General features: G+C 38.0%; 1 protein-coding gene across 2 annotated transcripts in view; it reads left to right on the top strand.

The window, feature by feature from the left end:
• Positions 1-23,509, top strand: part of LOC133425403 (V-set domain-containing T-cell activation inhibitor 1-like) — a 42,042-nt gene that overhangs the window by 16,269 nt on the left and 2,264 nt on the right. The window contains exons 1-2 of one of the 2 annotated variants that reach the window (XM_061716252.1): positions 7,058-7,330; positions 21,351-21,391. In XM_061716252.1, coding sequence (XP_061572236.1) covers positions 7,314-7,330; positions 21,351-21,391 — 58 coding nt within the window. In that variant the 5' untranslated portion in view covers positions 7,058-7,313. Of the gene's footprint in view, positions 1-7,057; positions 7,331-21,350; positions 21,392-23,509 lie in introns of those variants that run through there. The other variant, XM_061716253.1, reaches the window with a different exon arrangement.

Raw genomic sequence — 23,509 nt, forward strand, 5'->3', positions numbered from 1 at the left:
ACACTGTAAAACTCAAAATCTTAACAAGAATATTTGTCTTATTTCTGGTTAAAATGTCTAATTTTAGTCAAAAAAAATCTCATTACATTTAAGACAAGACTCAAAAACAACAATTTTCACCTGTTTCAAGTAAATTTTCACTTGAAATAAGTAGAAAAATCTGCCAGTGGAACAAGATATTTTTGCTTGTAATGAGAAGATAAATCTTGTTCCACTGGCAGATTTTTCTACTTATTTCAAGTGAAAATTTACTTGAAACAGGTGAAAATTGTCAAATAACAATTTATTTTTCTGGTAATGAGTCTTGTTTTAAGTGTAATGAGGTTTTTTGACTAAAAATGAGACATTTTAACTAGAAATAAGACAGATATTCCTGGTAAGATGTTGAGTTTTTGCAGTGAGTGAGACTGCATTGTAAAAAGTTCCAGTTTTCTTGACCACACAGATCAGCTACATAAACTTGTGTGATGAGTATTTGCTGGACGTGTTGATTGATACTCTAGTTCAGTTCTGGGACTCGTAACCTTGCCGTACCTTAGTAAGACTGAATTGACGCCACTGGCCGTAGGCACGGCGTCGTTTTGACGCAGAACCATAACTAGGCCTTTATAACAATCCCTCATCACCTCACTCCTCCCTAATAACCTACCAAACTCCATTCCCGTCCCAGCTCGGACGTACACCCTTAAATCGTTCCTTTCTACCTCATACTTGCCACATTTAAGAATCACTACACTGTCTGTGACATCACACTCATCACATTTATCACACACGGACTTAGCCATTAAATACAGAGTTGATTTTAAACTAGTATGACCTAATCTTAATCTAGAAATGATGACTTCCTCTGAGTTGTTTAGTCTGACGTCACACCCTTTCAAAATAAGACTTCCGGGTCCCGACGCTCTGACAGATAAACAAAACGAACGACAATGACGGACCCGGTGAACTTGTTTACGATCACTTCTTTCTTCACTGAGGTACCAGAGAGAGTGAAAAAAGGGTTAAACTCGTTTAATTCCAACAGAGTGGTCAGTGTGGCTGTTCTGCCTGGTGGAATAATAAAGGGTAGCGTCCAGGCATCACAGAAAAAGAGAGTTTACGAGGTTGAGATGAGTTATAATTTAGCCGAAAGCTATCTAGTTAGTTGACATCTAAAGATGATAACGTTATGCTAAAAAACGGATAGGACTGCTACAACTTTTGATGTAAACGAAGATGAAAAACTTATGTCAGTAAAGTTATAGCAGGTTTTCTTCAACAAATCCTGCGTTTCTCTCTGTCTCCTCCCTCTTACAGAGTCAGACACGCTGTTTCATTTCCTCATTCACTCAGTCTGTAACGAAGCTCATTCATTAGCGGAGGTTTACTGTCCGTCACAATCTAAATCCTGGCTGGATATTAGTTTGTTACTCGGCACTATCTAAAGTTACCGCTTTTACGTGCAGCAGTCATTTCTCTGAACAGCGGTTCAAATATTACACAGCGTGAATTCACTCAGCTCAGAATCAAACCTCTGTATGCCCTTCTTTTAACTCTGTGACTCTGTGAACACAAGACGGCTGTCAGTTTGTTAGAGCAGCTCCTGCACTGAAATATTTATTACACATGATGTGTTATTTCAGTTTAAATTCAAATAATCGGTATGAAGCTTTAGACACGTAGGATCAATGAATAAGTTCTACCGGAGACGTTAGACGTTAGAGAGTCAGTCTGCCGTTGGGATGGTCAGAGAACCTTGTTGATTGTTTTCTATGGAGCCAAATCAAGGCCAAAAGTTTTGCTAATTTGAAAATAAAATTTGAACCTGAAAATTCTTTTTTACAGTTTCAATTTTATTTTTTTCAGTATCAGATCTTTTTTTCAGTTTCAAATCTTTTTATTTCAGTTTCAAATCTTTTTTTCAGGTTCAAATCTTTTTTTTTCAGTTTCACGTCTTTTTTTTTCAGGTTCAAATTTTTTTTTCAGGTTCAGACTTTTGGCCCGGATCTGGCGTGGGGGGCGTGGCATCACCTGAGAGGGGCGTGGCATCAACTGAGAGGGGCGTGGCATCATGAGTGACAGCAGAACAGAGAAGGCGGGGGACGTTCCTCAGTCATGTTGCCTTCAGGAAACGTAGGTTGCAGAAGTTATCAGTAGAAGTATGATTCAACACTGTATACCATATTCACGTGATTGGCAGTGGAAAAAACTGATATTAGTGACACATTTCTGTTTGAAAGGCTGTTTTAGACCGTACTTGGCACCAATCGCAGTATAAAAGCAATAAACTATGCCAGACTGTACAGTTCAACAGCCACACTTTAAAGTTTGACATTTCCCACCTCCACATACTACCAAGTACGGTCTAAAACAGCTTTTTAAACAGAAATGTGTCACTAATATCAGTTTTTTCCACTGCCAATCACGTGAATATGGTGTATATAAAGTGTTGATTCAAACTTCTACTGATAACTTCTGCAGCCTACGTTTCCTGAAGGCAACATGACTGAGGAACGTCCCCCGCCTTCTCTGTTCTGCTGTCACTCATGATGTCACGCCCCTCTCAGTTGATGCCACGCCCCTCTCAGTTGATGCCACGCCCCTCTCAGTTGATGCCACGCCCCTCGCAGTTGATGCCACGCCCCCCACGCCAGATCGGGGCCAAAAGTCTGAACCTGAAAAAAAAATTTGAACCTGAAAAAAAAAGAAGTGAACCTGAAAAAAAAAGACGTGAAACTGAAAAAAAAAAGATTTGAACCTGAAAAAAAGATTTGAAAGTGAAATAAAAAGATTTGAAACTGAAAAAAAGATCTGATACTGAAAAAAATAAAATTGAAACTGTAAAAAATAATTTTCAGGTTCAAATTTTATTTTCAAATTAGCAAAACTTTTGGCCCTGATTTGGCTCCATAGTTTTCCTGCTCGGTAATAAACTGGCAAGAAACTACGAGCCGTCTCCTCCTGGTCTGTCACTCTCATTACAATATCTTAATATTTCTGAGTGAGCAGGATCGTGGTGCAGCTGCAGAATGTAGACCTACGTTAGTTTAAAATAATAATTAATATGGTGCATAATCTGAACGTGTTTTAACAGCATTTCAATGACAATGTTTAAATGTACTACATTTGTTGAAGTTCAGGATTAGGTTCAGAGTTTCTTATCAACTGCAGCCATTTCCTCTTCTCTTTCTCGTCGCAAGGAGAGCGGAAGAATGACAGTGGTATCAATGTCTTAAGACTCAGATCTGTTGTTACAACGGGGAACACAGCACTGTGGCATGTTTGAATGACAAGGAGCAGGACCCGGAAGCCTTATTTTGAAAGGGTGTGACGTCACGACTAAACAACTCAATGACAACTCTCTGTGGTCTGACCTCTTCCACCCACTGTAAAGTTAATATAATGGCTGTAGTTTCTGCAGTGAACACAGACAATCTATTAGTAATCCGTTTGCAGGGGCGGGGTTTCCCTGAATAAGGGGATTTTTCAGACAATAAAATAACATTTGAACCATTTGATTTGATTTGATACTGGTAGTGAGGAAAACGTGACTGTATCACATGGTCCTGTTTGTGGGATAGAGTAGACGATGACGCGTCTACAGAGCAGCAGTAACAGCTTTTATTGTCTGAAAAATGGTTCAAATATGTTATTTTATTATTTGAAAATGTTTAAATTTGTTTTGTTGATGAGAAATTATGTTTCTGTGTTTTTCTTATTTTTGTGAGGGGGATATATATTGTTTTTCGGCACTACCTTGTTCTCTATAGCTGATATAACATGAATTACTCCTATGTGGGATCAATAAAGTTCTTATTTTTACCATCTGAGAAAATTAAATATATTATATTTGGTCCTAACTGTTTCCCAAGTATATTAGTGCGTGTGTGAATGAATAAATGAGACGTAAAACGTACATTTCTTTGTAGAAAGGCGCTTTATGAAAATAAGGAAAAAAGGGGAAAAAAGTGAAAAAGATAAAAAAATATGAAAAAAGAGGAAAAAAATGTAAAAAAAAGATAAAAAAGAGGAAAAAAATATTATATTTGGTGCCTAACTGTTTCCCAAGTATATTAGTGCGTGTGTGAATGAATAAATGAGACGTAAAACGTACATTTCTTTGTAGAAAGGTGCTTTATGAAAATAAGGAAAAAAGAGAAAAAAAGAGGAGAAAAAGATAAAAAAAATATGAAAAAAGAGGAAAACAATTGCAAAAAAGAGAAAAAAGAGGAAAAAAAGATGAAAAAGAGAAAAAAGAGGAAAAAAATGTAAAAAACATAAAAAAGAGGAACAAAGAGGAAAAAAAATGAAAAAAAATGAAAAAAGAGAAAAAAGATATTATATTTGGTTTCTAACTGTTTCCAAGTATATTAGTGCGTGTGTGAATGAATAAATGAGATGTAAAACGTACATTTCTTTGTAGAAAGATGCTTTATGAAAATAAGGCAATTAACTTGTATTAGTTTACAGTCTTGCCACATCCAATATGGCGGCGATGATGACGTATCGCAGCCATAGATATAGACGAATCCGGCGAAACCCGGAAGTCGAGCGGGCGCCATTACTGCGGTGGCGGCTCCGCTCCTCCGCTCCAGCCCATAGACATATATACGTATGGATCTATTACTCCGCTCCCTGCCAGCAGGGGCGTCTCTAGGATTGTGACACATCTGGGGCTTAGCCCTGAAAAGTTTTATGATGTGCGCGCTTAGAGCGCGCGCCCGAAAATTTTGGACATAGAGACATTGATTTATCACGTACAATTAGGTCTCTGCATTAATTCTGACTCTACACCTACTGTCTTTGTTCATTTCTTGTTTGTAACTTTTTACCTTCACTCCACACTTGCCTTTCTCATTTACTTATATATATCAAAATGTGTGCAGCTTTTTCAGGAAAAGTGTTAGTGCTATATCTTTTTTCTTTTCATACTATACATACAAACTATACCGATCTCAAATCTCACTGCTCTGCTCTGTGTTGTGCGTCTATAAATAGAACAGATACAGGGGTGCTCGTTAAGATGTTTATTAACACAGTTCCCCACAAACACATGATAAATGAAATAAGACTGACAGTATCAGGCATCAGAATGGCTTGTCTTAAAAAACATAGGAAAATTTTCTACGTGGACGAGAGAGGGTGCAACGTGCCCGAACCCTCTAGGGGGGTCCGGGGGCATGCCCCCCCGGAAAAATTTTGAAAAATAGACTCAAAATGGTGCATTCTGGTGGTCTCAAAGCTCCATAATCACATCTTTTATCAATGCAAGAATACACACAGAAAATCTGAATTTTTGCAAAGAATGATGCATTTTGATAACATAATAACACGCATTCATCATCATGGGTAATTCTTCATGCATGAATAAATCTTGAAATGAAGATAATTATATCTTAAACTTCTACAATGGCCAGAATCCCCCTTTCCCACCAAAAAAACTAGGGATGCACCGAAATGAAAATTGGAGGCCGAACCTGAAGCCGAATAAAATTTAAAGACTTGGCTGAATACTGAGTACCGAATAGCCTACGGAATGCGGTTGTTCACAGTTTTTCATTTATTTTGCCTTTTTTTTTTTTTTTACCGAATACAAGTCATCTGAACAGCTTTCTGCCTGCTGCCTGCTGTTTTGACTCACGACATGCGTCGTGGGACCTGGAGGTGTTAACCACTTGTGCGCCAAAGCCAAAGAAGTGGCTTGAAAAATAAATAAATAAATAATAATAATTGTTAATTGAATTGTTACTCAAATCTGTCCACTGTTTTATCTAAGCATCAACATAAGAGGACCGTAGATTAACCTAAACACAAAAAAAAAAAAAAAAAAAAAAAAAAAAAAAAAAAAAAAAAAAAAAAAAATTTTAAATTCATATTCGGGGCTAATTAAAAAACATCCGGGGCTTTAGCCCCGAATGTTTTAGCCTAGGGACGCCACTGCCTGCCAGGCTCTCTTAATGTATTTGTATCATCGGAAAACTCCTGTCCCGTCACGTGCATTTGTTTTGATAGTGAATGAAGACGGGACGGACTGTCAAAACCACTTTTCTGTTTCACCAAGTGAACAGACGGAACGCAAAAAAAAGATGTTAAACTGCTGGAAAGGAACTGGAATTTACCTGGATACCTTAAACAAGGAAGCCAGGGAGCGGTATATGGAGAAAATAATGATTATTAACGGTTTGATCCATATGAAATCACTACTAGTGGAGCTCCGATGAGGATTTACTGCCGCAGTTCTGCAGAACCACCGTCTTACTACCTTGTTTAGTGTTTGACAGCTGCTTTGGTAAATGTTTGACTCGCCATGTGTTTCAATAAATTAGTATAATAGTACAACATACAGTACATCTTTTTTATTACTCTTACTTCTCTTTTCTTTTTTTTTATGCTGAAGAGGTTCCGAGACATGAGCAATATTTTTCTTTTCCTCGTGAGATTATTTTTTTCTTCTGCAGCTACAAATAGAGTTAATATTTTTTCCTCAACAAACTAGTTTTATCTGCAGATTGGGGTTATGTATGTATGTATTCTGTATCATCCGGAGCTGAGATAGTTCTGCCCTTCAATTAGAGACCTGTAATTGCGTTTTTTTTCGTCATCGGACGCCAGGCGATCAATAAAATATTATTGGATACCTAAAATTAAACAAAACATACACAGGTAATATTTAATTGTGCAGACATGCCTCGTAAGGAGAGGAGGTGGAGAGAGCTATATTACAGTGTTTAATCATACACTCCCTTATCTCCCTATTCCTCTATTCTTTCCTGCTTATCGCTCAAACAAATCATTATTTATAAATTAACATCAGCATTAATTTAAGATACCTTCATTATTTATGGAAGGCCACTGTCTAACATCATCAATCCAGCTATAATGATGCTGTAGAGCGTCAGGTTACAATAACAGCGCTGCGGTGGCAGATTGACACCTGCCACCGCAGCAATGGCGCCGCCGCAAGATGGCGGCGCACACAAACCGGTCGCCGGATTCGTCTATAAGGAGGATTTCTATGGTATTCTACGTATAGATCTAGGCCCCGCCCCCTCCAGTTTCCTGTACACCCGTTGTAAATGGCGATGACACACACATTCCAGGAAATCGATTTATTTTTGTCTCTTTTTAAAACACATAAAGACAATACTGCTGGTTGAATTAAAACCCAACACTGTTTCTGAAATCGATTCGCCAAGAAATAAAGTTTCCAGTGGGTTTTTAGACCGACGGCGGAAATGACGTCACCTCTGCAAAACTTGCACCTCTTCAGTTTGGGGAAGTACCGAAACATTTTAGTTTATAACTGAACTTTGGACCAAGAAAAGGATATAATGACCAACCGCAGCAGGTACGTGATTAAAATGTAACATGATGCTGTAAACGATGCGACGGTCGGATAAAATGTGACGCAGTTTAGTTTGAGCCGTTAACAGATAAACTCACGTTATCTCAGCAACGCAAACAAAGGGCGTGTTGAGCCACGTTTAGTAATAAACGTCCAAAATTACATTTTATATTTTGTATTAAAGCCGCATTTTTTAATAAACTTCCGCATTTTACAATAAACTAGCTCAACTCATTTTGTAATACATTTTGCCGCATCATGTAATAAGTTATTACATTTTGAGAAGATTATTAAAAAATGCACTTGCAACTTTTTTATTCTCTATAAAATGTAATAACATGGTGAATTATGTAATAACAATTCTAAAGCATAGTTTATTTGTTTGTTATTGGCCTGTATAATTCCAAACTTCAAAAAAGCAACTAAAGTTATATTTTGAGTTTTATACGTAGATTTATTGGGAAATTGCATAAAAAAGAACAAAAGTCAATCTTGTATAAATTATTTGTTAAACAAATAATAATAATAATAGGTATTATTACATAATGCACCATGTTATTACATTTCCTAGAAAATAAAAAAAATTGCAAATGCATTTTATAATAATCTTCTGAAAACGCAATAACAAAATGTATTACAAAATGCGGCAGTTTATTACAAAAGGAAATGAAAAAGTTATTACATTTTGGACGTTTATAACAAACTGAACCGTTATATCAACATGCGGCTCAACAAGGACAAATGTGGTTTTTCAAGGTGAACCGGTTCTAGGACACTTTAGTGTCAGAATTAACCACATGGAACTTTTTCAGGACACCACCCTGTTTCTGAGTAAACAAGATAAACTGTATTCTGCTTTCACTTTCTCTGAAACCCAGAAACCGTTACAATAAATGCCAGATGACCAAATAAATACCTGAAATATTCACTAATTCATCAGGAATCTGTTGGAATAAAGACCAGAATACCAAATAAATACCTAAATATTCACTAATTCATCAGGAAACTGTTGGAATAAAGACCAGAATACCAAATAAATACCTAAATATTCACTTATTCATCAGGAAACTGTTGGAATAAAGACCAGAATACCAAATAAATACCTAAATATTCACTTATTCATCAGGAAACTGTTGGAATAAAGACCAGAATACCAAATAAATCCCTAAATATTCACTTATTCATCAGGAAACTGTTGGAATAAAGACCAGAATACCAAATAAATACCTAAATATTCACTTATTCATCAGGAAACTGTTGGAATAAAGACCAGAATACCAAATAAATACCTAAATATTCACTTATTCATCAGGAAACTGTTGGAATAAAGACCAGAATACCAAATAAATACCTAAATATTCACTTATTCATCAGGAAACTGTTGGAATAAAGACCAGAATACCAAATAAATACCTAAATATTCACTTATTCATCAGGAAACTGTTGGAATAAAGACCAGAATACCAAATAAATCCCTAAATATTCACTTATTCATCAGGAAACTGTTGGAATAAAGACCAGAATACCAAATAAATACCTAAATATTCACTTATTCATCAGGAAACTGTTGGAATAAAGACCAGAATACCAAATAAATACCTAAATATTCACTTATTCATCAGGAAACTGTTGGAATAAAGACCAGAATACCAAATAAATACCTAAATATTCACTTATTCATCAGGAAACTGTTGGAATAAAGACCAGAATACCAAATAAATACCTAAATATTCACTTATTCATCAGGAAACTGTTGGAATAAAGACCAGAATACCAAATAAATACCTAAATATTCACTTATTCATCAGGAAACTGTTGGAATAAAGACCAGAATATACCAAATAAATACCTAAATATTCACTTATTCATCAGGAAACTGTTGGAATAAAGACCAGAATACCAAATAAATACCTAAATATTCACTTATTCATCAGGAAACTGTTGGAATAAAGACCAGAATACCAAATAAATACCTAAATATTCACTTATTCATCAGGAAACTGTTGGAATAAAGACCAGAATACCAAAATAAATACCTAAATATTCACTTATTCATCAGAAACTGTTGGAATAAAGACCAGAATACCAAATAAATACCTAAATATTCACTTATTCATCAGGAAACTGTTGGAATAAAGACCAGAATACCAAATAAATACCTAAATATTCACTTATTCATCAGGAAACTGTTGGAATAAAGACCAGAATACCAAATAAATACCTAAATATTCACTTATTCATCAGTAAACTGTTACAATAAAGACCAGAATACCAAATAAATACCTAAATATTCACTTATTCATCAGGAAACTGTTGGAATAAAGGCCAGAATGTTGTCAGAGTTGGAAAGCTCAGTGTATGGGGGTATTATTGTTCCAATATTATTTGTGTGTGCGTAAAAAATATGTGTCCATGTTATAACTATTCGTATTCGTAATGATAAACATTTGTATGTAAATAAAAAAGTTGTACCCAAAATTCTGCTGTCACACACATGAGTGATAAATTATTAGGGTTAGGATTGTTTTTATGTGAGTAAGAATCTAAAAGCTGTGAGTGCAAAGTCTTGTGAAAACAACTCTAATTTCTACGACTACGAGTCTTCACTGTGAACACGAATTCAAGTTTATGGGTACGAGTCGAAAAACTGTTGGAATGACGTCACAGGCAGGTCACAGCATAGACATATATACGTAGACGCCCCATCGAGTGCGTCTGCGAGTGAGCCAACTGCCACATCCAATATGTCGTCAAAGTCGCCGCCATATTGGATGTGGCAAGACTGCGCTGTAAACTAATACAAGTACATTGACTTATTTTCATAAAGCGCCTTTCTACAAAGAAATGTATGTTTTACGTCTCATTTATTCATTCACACACGCACTAATATACTTGGGAAACAGTTAGAAACCAAATATAATATATTTAATTTTCTCAGATGGTAAAAATAAGAACTTTATTGATCCCACATAGGAGTAATTCATGTTATATAAGCTATAGAGAACAAGGTAGTGCAGAAAAACAATATATATCCCCCCACAAGAATAAGAAAAATAGAGAAACATATTTTCTCACCAACAAAACATATTTTTAAATTTTCAAGTAACAAAATAACATATTTTAACTATTTTTCTGATTTTTTCAATTATTTTATTGTCTGAAAAATGGTTCAAATATTATTTTATTGTCTGAAAAATGTCTGAGAAATGTCTGTTCTCTATAGCAGATATAACATTAATTACTTCTATGTGGGATCAATAAAGTTCTTATTTTTGCCATTTTTTTAGACAGAAAATAACATGTTTTGTTGATGAGAAAATATGTTTCTCTATTTTTCTTATGTCTATGCTTTGACCTGTCTGTGACGTCATTCCAACAGTTTTTCGACTCGTACCCATAAACTTGAATTCGTGTTCACAGTGAAGACTCGTAGTCGTAGAAATTAGAGTTGTTTTCACAAGACTTTGCACTCACAGCTTTTAGATTCTTACTCACATAAAAACAATCCTAACCCTAATAATTTATCACTCATGTGTGTGACAGCAGAATTTTGGGTACAACTTTTTTATTTACATACAAATGTTTATCATTACGAATACGAATAGTTATAACATGGACACATATTTTTTACGCACACACAAATAATATTGGAACAATAATATCCCCATATCAGCGGCTCTGCATGTACACCCAGTGCTAGACCGAAAAATAAAGTAGCAGCTGCTGCTGCTACTACTTCTGCTACTAAATATAAGTAGCTTTTCCAACTGTTGCTCTGCTTACTGCCCCCTATTGGTCACCACCGGTATGGCGCGTTCTCGTCGTGTGGTACGCGAGGTACGCTGGGAGCTGAACAGACGCGTACACAGGCACCAACGGCGACCATATTTGCACCTTAAAACTCTGCCTCACAGGTAGAAAGGGCAACAGTTGGCTGTTTTTTGGTTTTACACCATATCAAAGGACCGTCTTATTTAACCTTGTACAGTAACGGGACGAGCTTCGTTTGTCACTTATGTCACCACCAAGTCTGCATTCGTAATCATCACATGTTCCTGTAACACAATTCTTCCTCATTTTCTGTTTGTGTTGTGTAAACACAAAGATCAGCAGGGTTCTGCACTAACTTGTTTCCACTCAGAGTCATGTAGGGTCTTGTTCCAATTTCTGCTGGACTGTCCGGACTGTACGCCCCGTTGTCAGATCTAAAGCATCTTTTCTTCCCGTACGGTGCTTTATCAGCAAGAAACTTCTCTGTTGCCTGCACTGTGTCACACTAAAACTGGCTTGAAATCAGCAAAAGACATCAGTCAGTACGTTTACATGCAGCAGTTCAATCGGGTTTCTGATCGTATAGGACGTCGTTCGGACTTGTATGTAAACACCTGAACCCCATCTACTTCGGACCTATTTCGGATATTTAATAATCAGATAACAACACCTAGATAATTCGTCCAGAGTCGGAATGTTAACGCTATGTATACGGAGACGTCGGATATTGCAGTCTGCGCATGCTGGAGAATTTCCTCTGGGGAAATTCACCCGGAAGTGAAAGGAGTTGTTTAAACACCTTTTAAAAAGATCGCGAAAGAGATGCAGAAGCTTCACCAAGGGCCTCATGTACAAAGACTTGCGTGGATTTCCTACTGAAACATGGCGTACGCTAGGGGTGGGAAAAAAAATCGATATTTCAATATATTGTTGTGCTCTCTGTTTCAATAAATAATCGATATACTGTCGGCTAATATGGATATTTTATTACAACACACATAATGGTTTACGCGGTTGTCACCGCACTATTGTTCAAGCTCTGCCCCGCCCGCCCCCGCTGCCCTCGTGAACAAAACAAATATGTCGAAGCAGCCGCCTGAGAAACCAGCTCAGAAAATACAGAACGACCGGTTTACTCCGTACAGACAGCGGGCTGAGCAGCACTGTTAATGCTGGAAATTACTTGCTGTTTGAGCCGGTGTTTAAGCTGCCATGTGCGTTAATGTCCGCTCACACAGACAGCCAGCTGCGTTAAGAAACGGACCCCGCTCCCTCCACGTGAGGAGAGCGGCTCGTACTGTAATACAAAATTATTCCACCTATTACAGACGCCGTTAAAGTAAATGATCGTCAGTCTTTTTGTGTTATGACGTTTATGCTTTTCACTCTGTAAGTGATCCTCACTCGTATCCTTCCGTGTCCAGTGAACCGTGTGCTGGGAAAACTTGCAGATCATTGAATCACCAGACACGTTAAGCTTGATTTATGGTTCCGCGTTACACCAACGCAGAGCCTACGCTAGGGATGTCCGGATCAGGTTTTTTTGCCCCCGAGTCCGAGTCCGAGTCCTTTGATTTTGAGGACTTGCCGATACCGAGTCCCGATCCGATACTTTTATAAAACAATAAAAAATGAAGAAGAGAAAATAAAATTATGCAGGATGACCCTTTTATTATATTTTAACATGTGTACTGTAAACTGAGCACATAGGAGGTAGGCAGCTTGAACATTCTTAAGTCAGTATAAAAAATTTTAATGAGCAGAGAGACTGCATCTGCAGCTAATGTGTTGCCTGCCATTACAGGTAATTTTTATTCATCATTTTGTTTGGTAACATTTTATTTATATTGTTATTTGAAAAGGAGAACTTCTCCTTTTCCTTTTTTTTCCCTTCTTTTTCTTCTTCTTCTCATAATTTAATTAACTCATCATGCACTTTTTCTTGTTGACTTTGGTACCTGAGTTCTGGCTGTCGTGCACAATATATCTCAGTGATTGGTTATTTACATCAACAACAACAGACATGATGGCATAGGGCTGCTTCAGCTTCAAAACAAACAGGCGTGCTCTGCGCGCATGCGGTTTATGGCTGCCGCTCCGAGCCCACTACTCCACGCGTGCGTTGACTTTGTCCGGTAAAATATGCCGAAGTCCGGTATTTTATAATCTCTCCGGTGAAAATACTCACTGGCGCCGAGATCCACGTGTGCGTTGATTTATGGTTCCGCGTCACACCCTGCGTTGGTGTGACGCACCAACGCAGGGTGTGACGCGCAGGGTGCGCATCGCCGCGAACCCTACGCTGTAGACTCTGTGTCGGTGCGACGCGGAACCATAAATCAACGCACACGTGGATGTCGGCGCCAGTGAGTATTTTCACCGGACATTTTGACCGGAGAGATTATAAAATACCGGACTTCGGCATATTTTACCGGACAAAGTCCGGCAATTACCGGACAACAGAAACCCTGATATATATATATATATATATATATATATATATATATATATATATATATATATATCCGATTCCTGATCGGCTCATAACGTCAAAGTCCGGATCGAGTCTGCAATCACGTGATCGGCCCCGATTTCCGATCACGTGATCGGATCGGGACAACTCTAGCCTACGCCGTAGGGTACGCAGCGACGCGTACAGTACGGTGCGTGTCGCCGCGTACCCTACGGCGTAAATCTGCGTTGGTGTAACGCGGAACCATAAATCAGCCTTTACACACGGACACACTCAGACACACGCCCACCCGTGCAAAACCAGTGTTCAGTGCTTTGGATATTTCAGCTTAAATTTCAAAATGTTATATTAGTTCAATGAAGTTCATATTATTTATATTTATTATAGCTTGTTTGGTTTCTTCTGTTATCGGATACCGTTTGTCCTGACATAAGTGAAACATGCCTGATGCTTCATGGCAATATGTGTGTGTGGTAAAGGATATTGGAAAAGAAGGGATATTGAAAAGCCTATTTGAGTTATTTATTTCTTAGTTATTTCACAATAATTATTTGTGAAATTATTATTTCACTAGTTATTTTACAGTCATCTAATTCAGGCAACAGCGCAAACATTTTTTTAAATAACACTAATCCACATCAATATCGGATCAAATCGAATCAAATGGTGATAATCGATTCTGAATCTTAAGAATGGGATCAATTCTTGACATTTGAATAGATACCCAGCCCTAGGAGGCAGTGAGCTACTCTGCACAATTAAGTTGCTTACTGACTTTTCAGTATTAGAAACAAAGCAGTGCACTGTCCTGGTTTATATAAAACATGTTATTAATGTTCATGCACTTTAATTTGTCCAGCTGTACAGTGTTTACATTTACAAGCCTAGGAGACAGTGAGGAAATATACAAATGCACTTTCTTGTATGAAGTTTTGGCATTGAATAAATGCATAACTACAGACGTTTTCCTTTTTATAGGTATTTTTTCTTTTTCAGTCCCATATATCGTGATATATCGCTCTTACCGATATATCGATATATTGAATATCGAAAATATCGTGATATTATCGATATCCTGGGCCACATATCGCCAAAGTATCGAATTGGGACTTACCCGTATCGTCCCACCCCTAATATATATATATATATATATATATATATATATATATATATATATATATATATATATATATATATATATATGCTGAATCCCCACAATCTTTACCTCATGTCTCTTCCCTGTATTTGGCTAAAATCATTTCTTTGTATTTCTTTTGAACCTGTAGATGGTTTTATTGTTTCAGCTCTTTACTCTAAGTTCCAGTTACACGTGGCATTTCCATCTTTGGTGACTGTTAACAGAAATGTTTAAGAATTACAGGAAGGGTTTCCCCCTATAATACAATATAAAACCGGAAGTGACTCATGACTAAATTAAGATTATCCTTTATTTCTCCCTCAGTGGGGAAATTGCTTTGTTCAGCAGCAGTAATTTACAGTAACACACATGCAGGGGAGGAGTAAAAAAGTAAAAAGGTAGAAAATATATATAATTACGAGATATAAACAGTATATACCAGGGGTCGGCAACCCAAATTGTTTTAGAGCCATATTGGACAAAAAACACAAAAAAACAAATATGTCTGGAGCCACAAAAAATGAAAAGTCTTGTATCAGCCTTAGAATGAAGGAACACATGCAGCATGTTTCTATATTAGTTAGAACGGGGGGAAGATTTATTTTTCATTATGCACTTCGAGATAAAAGTCGAAATGTTGAAAGCACATGTTATTAATGCTCAGTAGGCACAGGAGGTTTGTTATGTATTGTTATAGGTTTGCCTATGAGGCCTATTTCGTGTCTATTTTTTGCACAGTTCACTAACGCTTTGAGCTAGGAGGCTGAAATTCTAGACTCTGTATCAGGAGGTGACTCTCATCCACTGTTGCGTTACACCAACGCAGAGCCTACGGCGTAGGATACGCGGCGCTGCGCAAGGTACGGTCAGCAAAAATGTCAGCTTGATGGATGAAATATATTAATTCCTGATAAAATAAGTTTGTTAGAGCACAGCTCTGCTCCTGTACACATGTAAGGGTAATTGCCCCTCTTTCTCCCATCTCACCTGTCATGTTTTCCTCTGTTACCTCTGTTACTCTCCCTTCATCTATTTTCCGTGGCTCCGGAGTCTGGCAGAAATATTTCTTTATATCGTGTTGTCTGTCGCCCGCGATATTTTTTTCTTTTTTTTGACGGCGCCATAGTTGGCTAGCTACAAACTCTATACATCCCATAATGTATAATAATATTCCCGCGCTCTCAGCGGCGATACTGGCATCGTTACTAGGCGCTGCCCAGAGCACAGAGGCGCTCCTAAACGTAAATGATCATTGATTTATGAATGAATGGATATGTCGCTTATTTTTGGCATATTACATTTTCTTTTAGGCCTGGCGGGGGGTCTCGTTGGCCTGGCGGCCCCGCCAGGCCTATACAATGGTAGGGGAAACGCTGACGTTTATTACAGCCTAGAAACCTGCGGGGAAATGAGGAAGATAGAAAAGAGGAAGATCTCATGCAGGCTGAGTTTTTCTTTCCTGTATCTTTATAGAGAACATGTTTTACTATTCAATAATCCACATGTTCTTTAGATATCTGGTTTTTGAGTACCATACATCATTATTTATATGTTTCCAGCCTTATTTTTTGAATATACTTCATTTTTGTATTACTATATCAAGTTTACACACATGGGTCAAAAATGACCCGCTTATCCAAGTTTGATTTAAAGATAAATGAGGGCAAATAATAATAATAATTTTTTTATTCAATTAACTATTTTAGTTGTGATTTGGACCAAACATTAAAGTCAATAAAAGTAACTTTTGAAACATGTTTATTTCTCATTTTGGAACACACAAATACATCTGACATTAGATAACTAAAGATAAACTGATGCATTGACCAAAATAAAATAAAATAGAACTGATCACTTGTAGCACATCTTGTCAATTTAGTTCTTAAGATTCTTCACATGTCGTACAAATAACTAGAGGTGGGTAAAAATATCGAAAAATCAATGCATCGCAATTCTCTCCGCCCTAATTCAATATGGATTAAGCCAGGGATCAGCAACCCGCAGCTCTTTAGCGCCGCCCTAGTGGCTCCTGGAGCTTTTTCAAAAATGTTTGACCTTTTTTTCCTTTTTTTCTTCTTTATTTTCTCTTTTTTCCCTTTTTTTTCTTTTTTCTTCCTTTTTCCTTTTTTTAATCTTGACATTTTGACTTTTTCCTCGACATTTCAACTTTTTTCTTGACATTTCGACTTTCGCCATTTTCCTTCATTCTAAGGTATAAAAGACTTTTCATTTTTTGCGGCTCCAGATATTTGTTTTTTGTGTTTTTGGTCCAATATGGCTCTAAACATTTTGGGTTGCCGACCCCTGGATTAATCAAAGCCTCTGAATGATTCACCTCCTGGCCAGTGGGGGCGCTGTGGGCAACATTTTCTTATGATTGGCTTTTTGTGAACGGTGGCTGCATGCGACCAAACCACAATAAAATGGCGACGATGGCAAGTGGAAAATCTTTCAGATCAGACATTTGGACTCATTTTGAATTCCAATTTAAAGAAGGAACTTGAGAAACGGATAAAAGTAGAGTGGTGTGTAAGTTGTTCCAGGTGGTAGAGCGGGTCGTCCAATGATCGGAAGGTTGGAGGTTTGAATCCCTACAAATAACCACTTCACGTTTGTGATCATTGCAAACTGGCCTCTTGCACTGGGAACACCACGTACTGGCTTTTGTGTGTTTGGTAGACGGGCAGATAGAACAGCTCCTCCTCTCCACCCTCCTTCCTGTTGTGGCTGGCTGGCAGCTGTGTTTTGTTTATCTAACCCACATCTCCTCATCGCCTCTATGATGTGTTATGGAGTGTGGGCGTTTCCTCTGAGCACCTCTTCATATGTGGCAGGACGAGCTCTTTGCCCGGCTCCTTGATGAATGGCCGCCGTGTATCGGTGGCCCCGCCCGTAACCCGGGTGTTCTGCAGTGAAGTTGGTGTAAGCAGTGAGGGTGGGAATATCTAACATATGGCACTTTTCCACTAGTACCTACTCGGCACGCCTCGTCCCGCCTCCACTCGCCTCGTCCTCGTTTGTGTTTCCACAGCCAGGTGAGAAGTGTTGAGGATGAGATGAGAAATCAGCTGGAGCCGCGAGCGGCTGAGAGTAAAACAGATCTCCTGGAGGATGGTTTTACTTATCTCCTTATCTCCGTCTAGATCTTTTTAATTCTCTCCTGGTAGATCTGGTTGTTCCTTATCTCCGTCTAGATCTTTGCAGGTGCACCTGCAGGTGTAGCACTGTAGGAAACAGTCATGATGAGGAACGGCTGATCCAGTTAGTTGAAATGAGAAGTTATCTCTATGATTCCTCCTCATTTCACTACAAAAACCTCAATAAAGTGGCAGCTGCTGGAGGGAGATGGACAGAGAGACGATGTCACGCAGTGCTACGATAGTCGGACGCTCATGCAGTTACACAGTTTTATAGTTGTGGGCTGGTTTACATTTTCATTCCGTAACTTTGGGGAGCAGAATCTTATTGGCTCGTAGATCCACATCACACTGGACGATCATCCGGGCGGCTGTACAGACTCTGCAGAATCTGGTTCTTTCCTCCTTCTCTGAGTTGCTGAGGGGAGACCACTTTATATATGTTAAAGCAAGAAAAAACCTGGTTTTCAGAATAGGTCCCCTTTAAGTCTCTGGTTCATCAATGGCGGCTGCAATCAAACGAATTTGTGGTCAATTCCCGCCGAGCTTCCAACTTCTCCAAGGTCTTTACCATCCTACAAACGAGCTCAAAAACCGCAGCTAGTCTGAGATTCTGTTCAAGAATCCCATCCAGCTTGTGATTTTTCTCCCCCAACGTTTGAGTCTGAGTGTTGGTTGATCAGCTGATCCTAGCGTTGCCACCTTTCAGAAATAGAAATAAGGGAAGCCCAGATTTCAGCAGCGCAGACGCCAAAAAAAGGGAAGTCCCCAAAACTTTTAAACTGCATAGAAATGTTATTCTATATGAAAAAACGAAATGCTTTGATTTAAAGTTTAAAGAGCTTTAATAGCATTGAACTTGCATGACTGTACAGACAGCTAGCCATGCTAGCAACTGAAATATCCTCCTATGCTCTGATGGTAAATATAAAAATAGCTACAGGTGAAGGTTGGAAAATTAGAATATTGTGTAAAAGTTGATTTATTTCAATAATTCAACTTAAAAGGTGAAACTAATATATTACATAGTAGTGGGCGACCGATAATCGGCCGTGGCCGATTATCGGTCGCCCACTACGATATTCATAATTTTATAATAATCGGTATCGCCCCCCCCCCCCCAAAAAAAATCGAAAATAAATAATTGCATCTAATGTGATCATTTACTGAAATACTGCATTTTCTTTTTGTATTAAGAATGTTCAACATGCTCAAACTTAAGTAAACTTAAGTAAATATTTGCACTTAAAAAAACAACCTGTGTTTTATTTTCACAACCTGTACTGTTTGGTTGTTTGTCATGTGTACTCGTTAGCTTACTGTTACTACCTCCAAGTAGGCACTTGCTGTGGTTTGGGTCTGGGAATTGGGAGTATTGTGCCTGACTGTTCTAAAATTGAGGCTGTTATTCCTCTTAATTTGTTATTTTTTATAGGAAGCTTTTTTATTTTATGTAAAGTGAAAATTCACTTAATGTTATTTTTAATAACTGAAATTCTGCTTGTTTTGTTTGATGTTCCATAATTTGCACTTTTGATGTGTGAGCCGTGCGAAGTGAATATTGCTGTCCTTCCTAGTTAAAGCAATAAATTGCTCACCATTCATTTAAATGAATTTTTGTATTGAAATTTGTTTTCTCCCAAAAAGGTAAAAAAGGGTAATAATCGTATTGGCTGATATCGGCTATCGGTCTTTTTGATTTCCCCCTAATCGGTGATCGAAATAATCGAAAAAAAGGCTGATCGGTCGGACACTATTACATAGTCTCACAGTCGTACATGCAAAGCAAGATATGTTAAATCTTTATTTGTTATAATTTTGATGATTTAATTGTTTATTGATTTCATAAAACATTCAAATTTTTTGAGATTTGTTATTTGAGGTTTTCATAAACTGTGAGCCATAATCACCAAAATTATAACAAATAAAGGCTTGAAATATCTAACTTTGAATGTAGTGGGAAATAATATATTTGTTTCACTTTTAGTTGAATTTACTGAAACGAATGAAGTTTTGCAATATATTCAAATTTCCAGACCTTCACCTGTATATCATGACATCAATAAAGAAGAGCATAATAAATGTCCGTATCGGTTCAATACGGAACGCAACTTTTAATTCCCAATTACGTAATAATTCCGTATTTCAAGGGACGGGTGGCGACCCTAGCTGGTCCCTTCAGCCACGTCAGGCAGCTCTAAAAGGACCAGAATAGCTGTGGACGGTTTCTGAATTTGTGGATATGCCGGGTAACTGCCACCTCCAAAAAGATGAAATCCTGTTATCATGAATCCAATTATGAAGCATCTTCAACATCCTCCACCGGCAGTCTGGACAGAGACACGATCCTCCACGTCTTCCAGGAGTCCATCGTGTATCCAGCTGAAGGGAGAAAAAATACGTTTTGTGTCCTGAAAATGCTCTGGATTCCCAAAACACAGCTTTAGTTTTTAGTCAGCCACGCACCTGCTGTTTATCATAGCAAATGCTTGTTTTTCTGTGAGAAAGAGCCTGGTTCGCACGGGATTTTGGTCCCGTGGGAGCCGAAACTTGTTTTGAGAGCTTGCGGACGGGGGGGCGAATAGGCCCCCCCCCGCCTCCGCAAGGTGCTGAGGGAAAGGTATAAAGACGCGATAGCCGGAAGTTCGGATTTTAGAGTCTGCCGTGGGTCAGTGCAGGACGCCCGGCGCTGTTTTTTCCTTGGCTTACTCTGTATCAGGATTGTTACCGGCTCTCCAGTCCCTTGTCGAGGTAAGATAGGCCTTAAAACCTTTGTAGTTGTGTGTGAGGAATATTGCTCTGCCATTTGCGGGGGATAACTTGGCAACTTATCCTAGCAAACTGGTAGTTTTGTGGATGTCTTCTATGTAAATGCTTGCTTTTTTGCTAATAAATGTATTCATAACTTATAGCAAAAGCGAGCGCGTGTCTGATTCATTTTTGCACAGCCGACCCCTCTAGAACCTAAGTGAGATTTCTCTCAAAACACCAGCACCAAACGTCCCCCTCTGCTCCGTCTTCTCGTCAAGAAAATGTGGTCAATTGTGCTGAGAGACCAGTTAACCAATTCCATGATTGTAGAAAGTTTGGAGGATGTGAAAATGTTCTCCAAAGAGTGACAAGACAAAGAGCAGCAGTAGGGCAGATAGGAAGGAGCGGGAGCAGAAAAGCGTCCGCCTTCACCGAGAGTCGGAAGAAGTAGCATGAAGTAGCAAGAAGCTTCGCCTCACGACTGCTTCTTCATTCAGTCTGGTTTCAGAAGTCCAGAAACATCTGATCTGGTCTCAGTTTGGTTAAAACTAAACTATAACAAGGATATTTTAACTCTTTTCAACTCTGAGCTGGTACAAGTATCTGAGCCAGAGATGAAACCAACAGGTACCTTATTAAAACAAGGCCGGTGTTTTCTAGTGTGAAACAGGAGGATGTGACGTGATGGTCCAGATGGGTTTCAGAGAGGAAAGCAGGACTGAAATGTGACTGTTGTCTGTGGTTTGTCTGCAGATTCCTACTTCTGGTGCTGCTGGTTTTCTGCCTCAACTCAGGTGAGTCTAACACATGTTCTCCATGTTCTCAGTTAAAAACTACATAAAATAGATTGTGTATTCCTCTTTCATATTTACATTATTGTAACCATTTTATAAAAGCAATATATCACTTCAGGCTGTGGTGTACGCTCATTATATCACTTCAGGCTGTGGTATACGCTCATTATATCACTTCAGGCCGTGGTATATGCTCATTATATCACTTCAGGCCGTGGTATATACTCATTATATCACTTCAGGCCGTGGTATACGCTCATTATATCACTTCAGGCCGTGGTATACGCTCATTATATCACTTCAGGCCGTGGTATATGCTCATTATATCACTTCAGGCCGTGGTATATGCTCATTATATCACTTCAGGCCGTGGTATACGCTCATTATATCATTCAGGCCGTGGTATATGCTCATTATATCACTACAGGCCGTGGTATACGATCATTATATCACTCCAGGCCATGGTATATGCTCATTATATCACTTCAGGCCGTGGTATATGCTCATTATATCACTTCAGGCCGTGGTATATGCTCATTATATCACTTCAGGCCGTGGTATATGCTCATTATATTTAATTTAATTTAATTTTTATTTATTCCGTATCATGGAAATAGTTTACATACATGTTCCATTCCATGATTTGAAAAGGGGCAAGAAGAAGAAAGCCTTATATTACAAGCCCCTTTCTCAAAAAAAAATAAAACTATTCGTATAAAGATGGTCTGTCCGTCTGTTCAACAGTCACTACTTATATAATACCAAAAAAAAGAAATAATGAAAAAAACAAAACAAAAAAATAAGAAAACATACACAATAACTCACCAACAATACAAAAATACAAAAACAACAAAAGATATTTTACCCGTTAAATTCATATTGTCTGATTGTGTTGTCTTTATACAATTTCTTGAACTGGTGAATATTTTTACAATCCTTTAAATCAGTTGTTAAGGAGTTCCATAATTTTACACCACATACTGAAATACACATTTGTTTTAAAGTAGTTCGTGCAAACGGATGTTTAAAATCAAATTTCCTCCTATGGTCCTTATTTTCTGAACTAAACACAAAAAAACGTATATTTTCAGGCAATATTCTGCCTTTTGCCTTGAACATAACTAATAAAGTCTGTAACTCAACAATATCTTTAAGTTTAAATTAATCCTGCATTGATAAAAAGTCCATTGGTGTGTTCTCTTGCCTCCTTTTTATGTCTGATCCGTACTGCTCTCTTCTGTAAAATAAACAAAGGCTTGATATTTGTTGTTCCCCCAAACTTCGACACAATAACTAAAATAAGGCAAAATAAGTGAGCAATACAAAATTTGCATTGTCTTGTAATCTAAAACATCTCTATCACTTCAGACCGTGGTATATGCTCATTATATCACTTCAGGCCGTGATATATACACATTATATCACTTCAGGCCGTGGTATATGCTCATTATATCAGTTCAGGCCATGGTATATACACATTATATCACTTCAGGCTGTGATATATACACATTATATCACTTCAGGCCGTGATATATACACATTATATCACTTCAGACCGTGGTATATGCTCATTATATCACTTCAGGCCGTGGTATATGCTCATTATATCACTTCAGGCCGTGGTATACGCTCATTATATCACTTCAGGCCGTGGTATATGCTCATTATATCACTTCAGGCCGTGGTATATGCTCATTATATCACTTCAGGCCGTGGTATTGTTAGGTTGAAAAGTCATCACAACATAAATAACTTTAGAAAAAGACACCGGAAACTGTCAGAAATGATTTTCAATGGCCTTCTGCAGAAGGTTGGAGAGAAATCCTGAGAAGCTTTAGGCAACACGGCCCTCCTCTTAGCTCGTCAGAACCTCTCTCAACTGGCTCTCTGCAGAGCTGGCGCTTTTATTCAGTAAGCTGACAGGAAACTTGACCATATTTGGAACAGTGAATGTATAGATGGACGATTGACAAAAACAGATGGTCACACACATGACTTTTCAGTTGAAGAGGCTTGGTATGAAGAAACAAACAGACATCCTTAAAACACAAAGGGTCAAGGGGTCAACTAAAACAGGACCCTCTGTTGGAGGTTTGAACAGATGGTTTTTAAAGACAC

This window comes from Cololabis saira, chromosome 24 (genome assembly GCF_033807715.1).
Source record: "Cololabis saira isolate AMF1-May2022 chromosome 24, fColSai1.1, whole genome shotgun sequence".
Taxonomy (NCBI): Eukaryota; Metazoa; Chordata; class Actinopteri; order Beloniformes; family Belonidae; genus Cololabis; species Cololabis saira.